General features: G+C 44.0%; 1 protein-coding gene across 1 annotated transcript in view; it reads right to left on the bottom strand.

Annotated features, from left to right (window-relative positions):
- Positions 1-7,810: 7,810 nt before the first annotated feature.
- The window catches only part of LOC115090539 (prostaglandin F synthase 1-like), a 123,936-nt gene continuing 116,750 nt past the window's right edge, over positions 7,811-14,996 (bottom strand). Inside the window, exon 9 of the mRNA XM_029599762.1 lies at positions 7,811-7,931. Coding sequence (XP_029455622.1) covers positions 7,889-7,931 — 43 coding nt within the window. The 3' untranslated portion in view covers positions 7,811-7,888. The remainder of the gene's footprint in view (positions 7,932-14,996) is intronic.

Raw genomic sequence — 14,996 nt, 5'->3', positions numbered from 1 at the left:
GTTTTCTTATAAGGAGGTGTATTGGTGTTTTAAGGCATGGTGTAATATTTGCAGTGTTACCTTTTCATAGGTAAGGTAGTACTGTTTGAGTGCTGACAGTTAGTGCTATTTTGATATGGGAGATTTAATATATTTTAATTGTAATTCAGTTTACTCAAGGCTTTTGAGGGCCAGTGCTACACCCAACATGCATAACAATAGACCTAAAACCATATGGGCTCCAAGAATCTTTTTTTTTTTTGTGCAGGTTTTTCTAGTTGGCTCCACTGCAGTGCATGTAAATATGTTGCTGTAAATTATATTTTTACCTCAGAAGACTGTACTTTGAATGTCTTTTTCATGTAGAATCTGCTATTATAAATGCATAATCTATAATTGTGTGTGGGGAGGGTACAAAGCTCTGTAAGGTTCACCTAGAGTGCCCTGGCTTCATGTGGGAAAGGAGTCCATTTCAAACTGTGTTGCTTTGGGTCAGTGGATGTCCCCAGTCTTAGCTGCAGCAGTGATGTGTGCAGTCTCAGCCATGACCAAATTTTCTTTTTTTAACCCCAGAAAAAGCCAGTAGCATGGATTACTTCTGGTCCTCCCTCCCCTAAAGTAGGTAGGCAGAGCAGAGCCTGGAGAGTCATAACTGTAAAAGCTGCAGATTCTGTAGACACAGTCAATGGGAATACACTGGGGAGGGAGCCAGAGAAGTGGAGGCAAGCTACAGTCACAGAAAGGGAACGGGTGAGCCAGGAGGAAATGCCTTGCATTGTTAGTGAGGATTCTGTCTGAAGTGACTGGGCTGAGCTTTGAGTTAGCAGTAGAACCAGTGAGTCTCCTGGAGAGAAGGGGTGGGAAAGGGAAGGGGTGCTGCAGGCTTGGCAGCAAGCAAACTTAATGTCTCCCGCATAATAATGTAGGAAACATTCACTAAAGGGCAGATTTTCAAAGCCCTATGTGCATAAAATCCAGCATTTACATGCGTGGCCGCATCTTGCGTGCGCCGGGCAAATTTTCAAAGAAGTCCGGCCACACGAGTAAACACGGGTATGCAAATAAGTGCCGGGCCTCTTCAAAGGGGCGGGCCGGGGGGGCGTGTTCTGGGAGGGGAGGGGGGGGGGATGAGCCAGGCCATTGTTCACTGTCACGAAGCAGACTGGGAATGGAACTGGGGAAGGCTGGAATGCATCACTGCATGGAAATTGCTAAAGCTCCCCCCCTTACACGCGCCACTCGCACATAAGTACAGATTATAAAATCTGGCGCGCATGCCTGTGCGGCCCACAGAATTTCTACCATGTGTACACTGGCACGTGCATGGAAGAAAATCGTCACGTTCATGTGTGCGTGCCGGGAAGCGCTCGCTCAGTGGAAAATCTACCCCTAAGTGAGCACATAAGCAGCAGCACAACAGCAGAATGTGTATCTATGTCTGTGTGAGAGAGAGAGAGTGTGTGTGTGTGTGTCCGAGATACTAATTGACTGTGTAAATCGCCTCATTGCTTGGCAACTTGTTCAAGAGCAGGTTGGTTGACAACACCGGGCAAAAAATCCAGGATATATATACATGAAAGATTTAACCAAACTGGTGTTGGACCAATCAGTTGAATGGATGGAAGGGGGCTGCAGTTTAATTTGTTCATCCCTGGTCTAGAGTTTGCTGTACTTCTTAGTTATTTAGGAAAAATGTGAATTTTCAATAGAGATATTTTGGTTCCAAGTCACATGATGGACATCTCAAGAGTTGGCTGGGTAGGAGGGCTGTTGAAGCACGAGCTGCACAAAAAACTCACAAGGGTGTCAGACATATAACCTGTGCGTCTGTTTTGAAAAAAATCCCCCAGGCCAATATTTTCCTATCTGTCTCTGTTCGTATTTGATTTAAAATTCTTTGCTTGACTTTCTGTGCAGGGCATACAGGTTATCCATTGTACTTGTCATGACTATTAATTCCCTATATATCTACTAGGGATCTCAATCATCGCAAAAAAGATTTTTGCAAATTCCCTTTTTCTGTAATCAGGATGGCGAGCACCTGGGAGTCCTTCTTTAACTATCAGGCACCAGTCATATAGAATGCTCTTCCCCCGGGTATTCGTGCAGAGTTAACTATCAAAAATTTAGGGAAGCAGACAAATCTTGGCTGTTTGTCAGGCATTTAACTGCTGAGTTATTAAATTGTCAAGTGGAGTTACTTGGATTATCTATATTAAGCTAGACATATTCCATTACATCTAGTTGCCACTGTATTTATAGGTAGCTGCAAGATTCTTGCCTAGTGGTTTTTTTTAATAGGTTTTATCTTTAAACTGCCTGGATAAATCTTTTTTTTTTATAGGCAGTATATTAAATTAAAATTCAAATAAATAAGAAGCTGTGTTGGAAGTGCTGGAAGCAAGTATCTACTGGACCTCGCCTCTCGATAGCAGTTTTGTGAGTGCGTGGGGGGGGGGGTCGCCACCCCACTAATATTATGATGATTAAGATAGAGAGGGGCTCCGATCTGCAGACCACAACCCGATTTTACATTTCAAAGGGGGATGTAGGGTAGGGGGAGCATGGCCCAACAGGGCCATCAATGAAATGTGGTGGGGGAAGGAGGGGAATCGGGTCACGGGGCTCGTTTTATTTTATTTTTTTTTCAAAGTGCTTCTTAACTGGGTATCTTCAAAAGATATCCAGATAAATAATAGTACTACTTACCTGCTTAACTTTTGAAGATATCTGGATAAGTAGCAAATTAGCTAGCCACACAAGGCCTGGTAATGTAAAAACCTAAGCAGATATATTCAAACATAGCCGGTTAGGTTTTTAAGTTATCCGGCTATATGTAGCCGGATAACTTTAAGCAAGTTTATTCAGCGGGACATTTATCCTGCTGAATATACAAGGCAAGTTATCTGGATAACTTTAGCAGGATAACTTGTCTACTAACCAGCCTACTGAATATGGCCTTTCCTAGGTCCAGACAACAAAGATAGAAGAAAGCATTTTATTTTTAGTTTATTGATTGAAATATGTCTATTTGTAAATATGCATCTCTTATCCTTTCATTTTGCTTAGCAAAGGAAGAAATACATTTCTGATTCAAGTTCTCCAATGTTGCACTGTATGTGTAGTCTGGCTTCTTGGGATTTCTACTGCAGTGTCTTATTATTTCCAATTTCCATTCACTTATTCTATATTTAGTGAGGGTCTATCTGAGTTTTGCATGTGTGGCTGAGATGAGGTATACTGCTTGCATGTAGTTTTTGTATAGGGATTGCTAGCAGCCTGCTTTCCTTTGTTTTCCCAGTAGGAGGTATATTGATGTTCTAAGGCCTATTGCAAAATTTGCAGTGCCACCTTTTCATAGGTAGTGTTAGTTCTGTTTGGGGATAGCAGGTTTGCTACATAGGTGCTGCTAGGCTTTTTCTAGGGTTTTGTGTTGCTTCACAGAATGCCTGGTATACGATGGAGTTTGAGTCATTGTTACTGAGATGATGCATGGGATAGACTTAGTTTTTGGGTACTTGCCAGGATGCTGGGCTTGATGGACCCTTGGTCTGACCAGTATGGCCTGTTCTTATGTAATTTGAATATTCTTTTTCGTAAGGTGAATAGTAAGGGGGAAACATCCTCCTCCCAATCTGCATCCTTATTGGGGTATTTCTATGTACACAGAATATTTGTTTGCAGAATGGGAGGTGCAGGATTTCTATAGGGGTTCTGTTCTATTCTGTATAGTGTGGTATGTAACTGTTGGCCAGCTGCGGGACAGTCCTGCCACCAGTCCTGCTCACCCCAGGATGCCACAAGCCTTCATCACTGCATGGATGTCGCCGATGCCTTCCTTCCCTGCTATTGTGTGTCCTCCTAGGCACCTTTGGTGCAGATGATATAGGCCCTGCGATGCGATAGGAATTGGAGTTGGCGCTTGGAAATGATGTCAGCGTCGGCTGGGGATTTAAACCCCAGCCGCGCCTCTGCCAATGCCTGAGCAGCAGGTCGACCTACTCTGCAGTGCATGTTCCTTGTTTCTGCCTCTCGGTTTTCCAGTCTGCCCTGTTCCACTCCTGACTTGCTCCTGCTTCGCCTCTGCCCTGCTTCGCCTCTGCCCTGCTTCTCTCCTGCCTTGCCTCTGCCTTGCCTCGCTCCTCCATGCCTCATTCCAGTCCTGCCTGCCCTTCCTTGGTCTGATCTCTCGTGCCTGACCATGGCCTGGATCTTGACCGTGCCTGTCTGCCGCCTGTCCCAACATTAGTCTGCTCCTTGGTGTCTGCCTGCTGTCCATGGGTCCTTTGCCTAAGTTCTGCTGGCCCTAAAATACAAAATCTCAACCTGCGGAGGAACGGGCTGGTACAGGTGAAGCTCAGACCTGCTCCCAAGTCTTGCCAGTCTGCCTACTGTCGGTGGGGGCCTCGCTGGCATAGAAGCCAACTTTTAAAAATGATTGGGGGTGCAGCACCCCCAGCAAAAAAAGAAAAAACAGAACCCAGTGGGTTGTGAATATGACTGACTAACCTGCATTTAAATGTCCAGAGAGGAGCAGGTAATATGAACATGGGCAAGACTCATGTGGCCAAAACAAAAGCCAGGGAAGCATTCAGAGTCCTACAATTCATTCTTACCATTCGTGCCAGCTCATCCTCACCCGTTTCCTCCCTCCTGCTCTATCCCACCCCCACCAACCACCTATCCATATCACAGTCTCTTCCTCTACACTCTCCTGCCACCACCACACTCTCACGATCTCCCTTTTCGCTCTCTCATAATCCTCTTTTACCCCTCCTCTCCCCTTCCTTCCTTACTCTACCACTACTCTTTTAAGTCCCAACCCCTTGCATGAGCATACTCTGAACTGTATATGTAGCAAGCTAGAATAAACCAGGTTCCTGCCCCCACGAGCTTATCATGTGTTGGAGCCTTACAATGTGGACTGAGCTGCATCTGAATCTGAGTGATGTGTTTTGTACCCGTCAAAAAGGGGTTTTCAACCCTGTAGAGACTGCAACCCTCCACAGCCAAGGTGAAGAAATATAAAAATATATCAGAAAAACCCCTGTGTGCTCTCCTGTGAATGAAAAATGTTCTGCCAGAACCAACATCCAAATCTCACAGTGTTAACAAGTTGGGAAAAGGGCTATACTAATTAGGCTGCCCAGAGAACAGCACTACATGGTCAGCAGAGGAGGAAGCTGCACATGGCTGGATCACCCTCCTAAGAGATTGAGTTAAGTAATCTAAAATTTGCACAGAGTATCATAGCAGAGGAGAAAGTTTATTTCCCTGCCTTTTGTCACAAATTCAGTATCTCATCTTAACTGCTTTAGCCTTTTAGCCAAAGTCAAGCATAACCCCTTGCCACAGCTACACAAGATAGGGCAGGGAAAGAGAAGCTGATGGACTGTGGTCTTTCTGTAAGAAACTGAAACCAGGCCCGCTTTCTGTTTAGTACCAAGTAAACCAACGGGGAAGCTCCCAGAAGAGAGAGACCTTTCATACACTGTGGTGCTCATCTACTTGGTTTATCATCTAGCCAGCTCCACCATCAAGAGGGACTTCTTCATTTTCTTGATTGCTTTTTTTCCACACAAGTTTGTGTCTGAGACAGGGTGCACCCTTTACAAACTGGTAACATTAGGGTGAATCTGTTCTCTCCCCCCCCCCCCTTTTTTTTTAGTACTCAGGGGTAAAGACAGTTTTTGAAAGCTGTGTACTTCACTGTTTTTCCTCTCAACTTTTCTCTATTAGTGGTCCTTTTTTTTTTTTTTTACTATCCATATGAGTACGTGCGTTGCCCTGGCTAACAGGCCACACCCAGTGTTATTTTTCATTGCTTGATTTAAAATAAGAAAACTGCAAGTTTATATTATACTTCACTATTGTACTTTTCCTATTTATGTTCTAGTTGGATTTACTGTCTACTTACACAATACTAGTAAAAGGGTTAATTACTGTTTTATTCTGGTGTGATGATTTTATTTTATTTATTTTTTTATTTAGCATTTTTCTATACCGACCTTCATGGTTAAATACCATATCAGATCGGTTTACATTGAACAGGGATAGAATAACTGGAACAACTTTTTTATAATCATAATTTATCTGGTGTGTCGTGCCACAAATGAGAAGTTGTTTGGGAAGGGCACAGAATTGTGGTATCAGGGTGACTGGGACCCTGTTTTATCCCCCACTCAGGCTATGAATCTGGAGATAAATCAAATTAGTGGATATAATTTCTCATGTGATTCTCCGCACCCCACACATCCTGTTTGGATATGTCTACGTCTTATCCGTGAAGATAATATAACAAAGCACCCTGTGTTAGTGTGATGAACAGGGCCTGTGCAAAATATGAAATCTCTTAAAAGTCACAGATAACATTCATGGGAAGCTAGAGAAAAAGACAAGCCAAGATAGCTTCCCCCATAGATTTCATTTCCCAGATCTCCTACCACCCAGGGGCTGTGGAAAACTGAACGTAGGGGCTGAGATAGGCTGGAGCCAAGGCTGCAACCCTGGTAAGCTACTTACAGAGATAAAAGAGGAGGATCTGCAGTGGCTAAGGTGGGAAGCCACCAGAGCAGAGGAGAACCTGGCACATGAACCTATGGAAGTGAAGGAGGAAACGGAACTGAAAGCTATCCCATGGATCCAGAGGTAAGTTAAACTTGCAGCTTCCATGTCTTATTGCTGCATCTCTGCGGGAAGTGGGGTGGTGAGGTACAGAGACCAGGATGGCTGATAGCTCCCTGAGCCAGCCACCTCGAAATGAGAATTTATAAGCTATGCATGGGACCTCTGCCTTGAATCCTGAAAGATTGTTACAAGCTAATTACAGCTGGGTTTTCTTTTTAATGGTTAACACTGCTATTGAGCCAATGGAAGCTGGACCAGGGAATCCTTAAATGATTGCATTTGTTAGCAGTATTCCTTTATTATAAGCTATTTAGAGCTGTGTTTTTTTGGGAATGTTATTGGGTTACTGGAAAACTGCACTATTAAATTCTTAATTCTATGGTTGCCAGTCCTGTCCTTTGAACCTTAGGAACGTGGAACTTAGCCTTGCCTCTAGGGACGAAAACCTTAAACAGCCAGGGAGAAAATCCTCTTGGGACCCTACCCGGAACTAGTAACAGGAGAAGTAGTCCATGCCCTGACACACTGATTCCCTCTACGGGCAGCATCACAGCTACGACAGCTATTTGCTACAGGTCTATAGTCCAGATCTGAAACCAATACAGCACCATCCTCTGGGCAAGAAACAGACATCACTACAGTTAGATAAAATGCTCATTTCAGATCATACTAACAAAATTATGCCAATCCTGTTCCCTTAACACTAGGGATGAGCAAATAGTTTGCAACATGTTTTATTTCAACTCTACTTTTATGGAGGGGGGGAGCAGTAGGGGGAAGGGGGTGGCATGTTTTTTTTATTGGTCTTCAGCAAATGTTTGTGACATCTGCTTTAAAATAGAAAAATTGTAAATTCTGCATATTTCTTTCTTCTAAAGCCTACAGTACAAATTGTTAATTTTTTTAATTTTTATTCATTCAAATTTGATAAGCCATGATTCATTTAAAAAAAAAAAATCATATAGCAGAGTACAGTAACATAATGATATAAACATACATAACAATATAATTGCATCAATCAACCTTATATTACTCAATAAAATCACAGATGTTTGGTTCTGATTTTGTTGGTCTAAATTTTGCCCGCCTACTTCTTAAGCTCACTATCTATTAGCATCTATATTATTGCCCTATTATGAAAACAAAAATCTTGGAATCACCTGCCCGCTACAAATGCTATGAAAGACTAAATTATACAAGCTAATTAAAACATTCTCCAAATGCAACTTTAATATCATTCCAGCAGTATGCAGCCCTTGAAAAGCTTCACAGAGGATTCTCCTTAATATTCATCAAGAAATGGATATTCAGGGTGGTCTTTAAATCTGTAAAAGAGGAAATTAAAAAAGTAAGATCCAAGTGTCTTATAAATGTTAAATGCAGCTCTTCCAAGATCATGAGAAACAAAGAATCCTCCTCTTGGATTTTTTTCTGGTGCCTTTCTCACCCATAAATTGTAAAGCCCAATAAAGTGCACGCAAAACTTCACGTTGGTCAGTGTTTCAAAGTCCAAATCATTTATTATTCCATCTGGTAATTCCATAAATTGTAAAGTCCAATAAAGTGCACGCAAAACTTCACGTTGGTCAGTGTTTCAAAGTCCAAATCATTTATTATTCCATCTGGTAACTCCATAAATTGTAAAGCCCAATAAAGTGCACGCAAAACTTCACGTTGGTCAGTAGAGATGTGAATCGTGTGATCGATCGTCTTAACGATTGATTTTGGCTGGGGGGGGATGGAATCGGATCGTCGCGGTTTTGTTTTTGTTTTTTTTTAAATCGTGTAAATCGGGGGAGGGCGGGAAAACCGGCACACTAAAACAACCCTAGAACCCCCCCCAAAATGTCTTAAATTACCTGGGGTCCAGTGGGGGGGGTCCCGGTGTGATCTTCCACTCTCGGGCCAAGGGTGCGTTAATAGAAATGGCGACAGGGCAAAGGTAGCGCCGGCGCCATTTTGGTTCCTGTCCCCCGACGTCACGAGCGCAGATCGCTCCCGGACCCCCAGGGACTTTTGGCCAGCTTGGGAGGCCTCCTGACCCCCACAAGACTTGCCAAAAGTCCAGCGGGGGTCCGGAAGCGACCTCCTGCACTCGAATCGTATTGCCGTATTGCAAAATGGCGCGGGCCATACGGCCATATGGCCGGCGCCATTTTGCAATACGGCAATATGGACTTTGAAACACTGACCAACGTGAAGTTTTGCGTGTACTTTATTGGGCTTTACAATTTATGGTACAGAGTGCACTATAGCTCTGGTTTATGGTCGCCTTTCTCACCCATGCCATCTTTATTGAGCAATCCTTATCATCCTTCTTTTCAAAAATTGTACTTAATATTATCTGTGGTCTCATTTCCTCAAGGGGGTATATATTAGCCAGGAATGTGTGAGAAGTCAATTTCTTACAGCACAAATAGGTTTGCAAGAAATCAGTGGGAGCACTGAGAGGAGAGGATCACCTTGCTGGTGGCTGGACAGAATCAGTAAATACTACTTGCAGAAATTTTTTAAACTTAAAGGTATTGGGGAGAAGTAAATTATTGGGATATATTATTTAGTGTGTTCTGTTCGTGTGTTTTGTTTTAAATAGGTGATCAGAAATTCAGGCAACAAAAAGAAGTTTGTATTTCCCAACCCACCCACCCCTAGCTCATCTTTTAATTTATAGGCAGGTATCACTTTCACAATTAAAAAATTAAAAAAAAAACCCAGCCTTTTAATTAAACTTAGAAATTCCCCACACCTTACGGCAGCACACGTAAAGCCCAGGGATGCGTAGAAGTCCCGGGGCTTGAAAAAATGGGTGGTCCAGGGGTGGGGCGGGGGCATGGCCAGAGGCCTCTGCAAGGCCACTGGGCCAGGGGATTGTGCACCGGCAGTCGGTAGGTGTAACTTGTGAAATAAAGGTTTGAGGGGGGGTTTCGGGCTGGGGGCCCCTCCTGTCTCCTCCTCCAATGACAATACCTCCGATTGCACCGTCTGTATATGGGTGTCCATCGGGCCCGAGATAAGAGCTCCCGGAGGGACTGCGGGGTTAGTCCTCTCCTTAGCCCACGTTTTCGTGCCATGTGCGGCATTGAATATGCTGAGGTAATCCAAATCAGGAAAAGAAAAAACACCGTGGTTCTTGTTAGCTGCTTGCCAGCGCCATCTTGGATCAAAATAATACTTTCTATGTGAAAATTTTGAGAGAGACTTAATCCAAAGGCTCAAAAGATGGCTTACTTCATAAATTGAGCTAGAACTAAATTAAAGTCCCATGGCACAAGTGGCATGACCGCTGGAGGTTTAGTATGCTATAAGCTGTTCATGAATTTCAGTACTAAAGGATGAGTGGAGACTGGCCTACCATCAGTCTGAATATTGTAGGCAGCTATGGCACTGAGGAATACTCTCACTGATGAGATACTGAGACCCAAGGAAGAAAGCGAGAGCAAGTACTAGAGAAGCTCTCCTGGCTTGCATGCAAATGGATCCAAGAAACTTTTGTTACACTAGGACAAGAATGGATTGTATTTAAAGCTGTAGCTCTTCTAATAGAGGTTTTTCTGGTAAGCACTATGATGTCCTCAATTTCATTAGGTAAGTAAAATTGGGCGATCAGCAAGCACTCAGCATCCATGCTGTCAAGTTGAGAGAGGGAAGGTTTGGAGTTAACAAGGATAGATGGACACCCAGAGGAATCAGGGGATGACAGACTTGGTATGTGATTCACTCTTGTCTGAGCCATGTTAGTGCAATAAGTATCAGACATGGTTTGTACCATCCTTTCTATCAGCTGAATCGGTGGAAAAGCATGCATGAGATCTGCATTCCAGCTGAGCAGAAAAGCATCCTGAATGGATTTGAGTTCACTAGGAAGAATGGAACAAAATCTTTCCATTTTTACATTTTCTTCTCCCATGAAGAGGTCAACTGAGGGCTGTCACCAAAGATTGACAGTTTATCTGCTGCTGACTGCTGTAAAGGCCATTCATGTGGGTGAAATACCCTGCTGAGGCAGTCTGCTAGCATATTGGTGATCCCTAGAAAGGTTGCTTGAAGAACTGCTTGATGATTACATGCCCATTCCCCTATTCTTTTTGCCTCTTGACACAGAACATGACTACTTGATTGTTGGTTTGAATGAGAATGCTCTTTCCCTCTTGTAGTTGGGAAAGGGTGGTTAAGGCATGTTGATCACTTGCAGTTCTGGAAGGTTGATCTGAAACTGCCTTTCTGCTAATGACCACATTCCTTGCATTCAGAAGGGACCCATGTGTACTCCTCATCCTTTGATGGAAGTGTCTGTCGCTAATATCACCTAATGAAGAAGTAGATGGAGTGGTGCCCCTGTTAAAGAAAGTAGGCATTTAGCTACCAGTGGAACTCTTGCTCCATTTTTTGCAAGATATTTACTAAGATGTTACTAATGTTATAAGTACTGTTTTATTGAATTATTATATATGTTTAAGTTGTACTCCACACCGAACATTGTCGAAGATTCGGAAAATAAGAACTTTTAAATAAAAATAAATAAAATAAAGTCAACTGGTCCCATTGAGAGTGGAGGCCCCATTTCAGGAGTCACATGTGGAGATGGGTTATTTATATATGAACTGCTGCCACCATGTGGCCCAAGATAACTAGCACTTCCCTATAGCCTGGAAGTGTAATCTTGGGCCACATGACAGTGGCAGTTCATGTTGTATCATCAATTAATGAGCCAGGCTCATTAGAGTATTCACGCTATCTGTTAGAAGAAATGTTCTCTCCTGTAGAGAGTCTATCCATGCCCTAATGAATTTGATTCTCTGAGATGAAATCAGGGTAAATTTTTCAAAATTCACTAGGAATCCTAGAGATTGGAGAGGTTGAATTGTTTTCTGTAGGGAGATCAACAATGCCATAGGGAAGCTGTGGTCACCAGTCAGTCATCCAGGTAAGAGAAAACACATGCCCTGTCAATGGAGGTGAACTGCTACAACAGCTAAGCATTTGATAAAGACTCTTTGTGCCGCTGACCAGCTGAAAGGAAGCATACGGTACTGGTAGTGAGAGGATTCCACCACAAAGTGTAGGTAGTGCCAGTGGACAGAATGGATGGAATACATGAGCATATGTGTCCTTCAGATCTAGGGCACTCATCCACTTTCCTGCTTGGATGAAGAGTAGAATTGTGTGGAGAGAGTTCATCTTTAATTTCTCCCATACTAAATTCTTGTTCAGACTTTTTAAATCCAGGATGGGTCTCAATCCCCCGGATTTCTTGGAGATATGAAAGTAGTGGGAGCAGAAGCCCTGGTCATGCTGATCAGGCGGGGCAGGCTCTATTGTGCATTGTCTTGAGGAGCAATTCCATCTCCAGGCAGAGTTGTGCTCAGTGAGACGGATCCGGATTGAAGGCTGAACAATGAGGAAGCATGGGAAGTTGGGAGACATGCAAGCGGTTGAGTACCCAGCAGTCTTTGCTGATCTTGTGCCATTCTCAAATTTTCCCCCTACCGGAGGAGGATGAGTGCTGGGTTTGAAGACTGGACAAAAACTTGTTCAGGCTTAGTCTGGATCTGTTGTGTTGCATCTGTGAAAAAACATGCGTACACATATTTAAAAACAATCTCAAAACATAATTCACTTACTTGCTAACATTTTAAATTGTTAGCTTCACAATACACATTATATAATGTTCATTTTACATCACTGAAATATTTTACCATATCTTTTACCATAGAACCTGCATATGATCTTACTCAATGAACCTTATAATGCAATCCTTTTTTAATCTTTATTAATCTTTTAATCTTTATTAATAAAGATTAAAAAGAGATTGCATTATAAAGTTAATTAAGATCATATGCAGGTTCTATGGTAAAAGAAAAATATTTCAGTGATGTAAAATGAACATTATATAATGTGTATTGTGAAGCTAACAATTTAAAAAGTTAGCAAGTAAGTGAATTATGTTTTGAGATTGTTTTTAAATATGTGTGCATGTTTTTTCACAGATTATTTATGGTTGCTAATGAAAAGTGAGGATGTATGTGAATAGGTGTGTTTGAGTGTGAATGAAGGTTGATTTAAGCATTATATGAAAGCTAATGATGTATTTTGGTGAGATACAAATATAAATGCTTATTGTACATTTTGGGGCGGATTTTAAGAGCCCTGCTCGCCTAAATCCGCCCAAATCCGGGTGGATTTAGGCGAGCAGGGCCCTGCGCGCCGGTGAGCCTATTTTACATAGGCCTACCGGCGCGCGCAGAGCCCCGGGACTCGCGTAAGTCCCGGGGTTCTCCGAGGGGGGCGTGTCGGGGGCGGGCCCTGTCGTCGCGGCATTTAGGGGGCGTGCCGGGAGCGTTTCGGGGGCGGGCCCGGGGGCGTGGTTACAGCCCGGGGCGGCCTGGGGCCTGGCCGCGACCTCCGGACCCGCCCCCAGGTCGCGTCCCGGCGCGCTAGCGGCCCGCTGGCGCGTGGGGATTTACGCCTCCCTCTGGGAGGCGTAAATCCCCTGACAAAGGTAAAGGGGGGGCTTAGACAGGGCCGGGTGGGTGGGTTAGGTAGGGGAAGGGAGGGGAAGGTGAGGGGAGGGCAAAAGAAAGTTCCCTCCGAGGCCGCTCCGATTTCGGAGCGGCCTCGGAGGGAACGGGGGTAGGCTGCGCGGCTTGGCGCGCGCCGGCTATACAGAATTCATAGCCTTGCGCGCGCCGATCCAGGATTTTAGCGGATACGCGTGGCTCCGCGCGTATCTACTAAAATCCAGCGTACTTTTGCTGGCGCCTGATGCGCCAGCAAAAGTACGCCTATTCGCGTTTTTTGAAAATCTACCTCTTTATGCAAACTCTTATTAAGAGAATTGTCCACTTTTTGATATTTTTCTATGAATTCAATAAAAAGACTAATCTGAATATAAAAATAGTGCTTGTATTTCACTCCAAAGGGAGTGGTTTTGGTTTATATATATATATATATATATATATATATATATATATATATATATACATATACATACACACACAAATATATGGCATATTCTCCCTTTTACAAGCTCAGTCACACACATACTTACTGTCACATGCTCAATTACACATAAACACACACACATTTGCTTTCTCATTTGTTTCTCCTCCTCTGAGAGGACAAGATCAGCAGCAGAATCCTTCTCCTTCGGTCCATCAGTCTTTTCATTTTTCTTCTAGCCTGGGTCCCTGCTGGCACGTCTTTCTGCTAGCAGGCCACACTTCTCCTCCTGCTCCTGACTGCCGGGGGGAGGCTGATTCTTCATTTTGTGACCTGTGCTGCACGCTGCTCTTCTTGTTCCCGATGGAGGCGGGGGGAGACTTTTGATACTTCTAGCATCAATGCGAGCCCACTGCTCCTCCTGTTCTTGACTTTCGGGGGAGGGGAGCTGATGCATCTTTTTGCTACACTGTGGGCTGCCTTTCTCACACAGGCTCTTACAGATACACAATACACACAGGGGTAGATTTTCAAAGGGGTACGCGCATAATATACGCGCGTACCCCCCGAAAACCTACCCCAACCCCCCCCCCTGCGCGCGCCGACCCTATTTTGCGCGCATAAGTCCTGGGGCTTTGCAAAGGGGGCGTGTCGGGGGCACATCGGATGGGCGGCACGAATTTCGGGGCGGGGCGGGAGTGTCTTCAGGCATCTCGAGTCTCAATTTAATTCTGAAGCCAAAGTCTTGAATTCTATGGCGAAGTCTGGTAAAGGTTTGTTACTTTGTTTCAGATGAACCAATGTAGATCCTGTTGTAGTGTACCGGGCAGGGTCATCAAATACAGATTTGAACAGTTCCAAAAACCCGGTAAGATCCTTCAGGATGGGATCATCACACTCCCACAGTCGAGATGTCCAAGCCAGTGCTCTTCCGTCCAGATAAGACAGGATATATGTGGTCTTGGCATACGCTTTAGGAAAATGGTTAGGTTGCAGGGCAAAATGCATGCAGCATTGGTTGATGAATCCCCTACATCTCCAAGCTTCCCCTGAGAAGCGTGTAGGAGCGGAGAGGGGTACAACAGTCTTAACCATCACTTCTGGCGGTGTTTCTTCTTTACCTGTGGTAGTAGAAGCGTTCATCTGTGAGTGTAGTAGATTAAAGGCTACAGTCAAGCTATCCAGCGAGTTCTGTTGTTCAGATTCGCAGGGCCAGGTCTGCAATGCAGTGAGCTGAGCCGAATCCATGGAGTTAGCAATCTGTTATAGTTTTGAGGTGTTTGGTGGATTCTTAGGTGCTGCAGTGATGGCCACTCCCATGGGGAGGAGCCCCGCGGGGAACTGCAGTACCAGGCAAGACTCAGATGCACAAACACAGAGATAATTTTTATTGTACAGCTTGTAGAGTTCACCAGAGGTGGCAGTAGTGAGTATATTCCTGCAGCAGCAGT

This window comes from Rhinatrema bivittatum, chromosome 4 (assembly GCF_901001135.1).
Source record: "Rhinatrema bivittatum chromosome 4, aRhiBiv1.1, whole genome shotgun sequence".
NCBI lineage: Eukaryota > Metazoa > Chordata > Amphibia > Gymnophiona > Rhinatrematidae > Rhinatrema > Rhinatrema bivittatum.
Note: the sequence above shows the minus strand (reverse complement) of the source record. Positions and strands in the feature narration are given on the sequence as shown.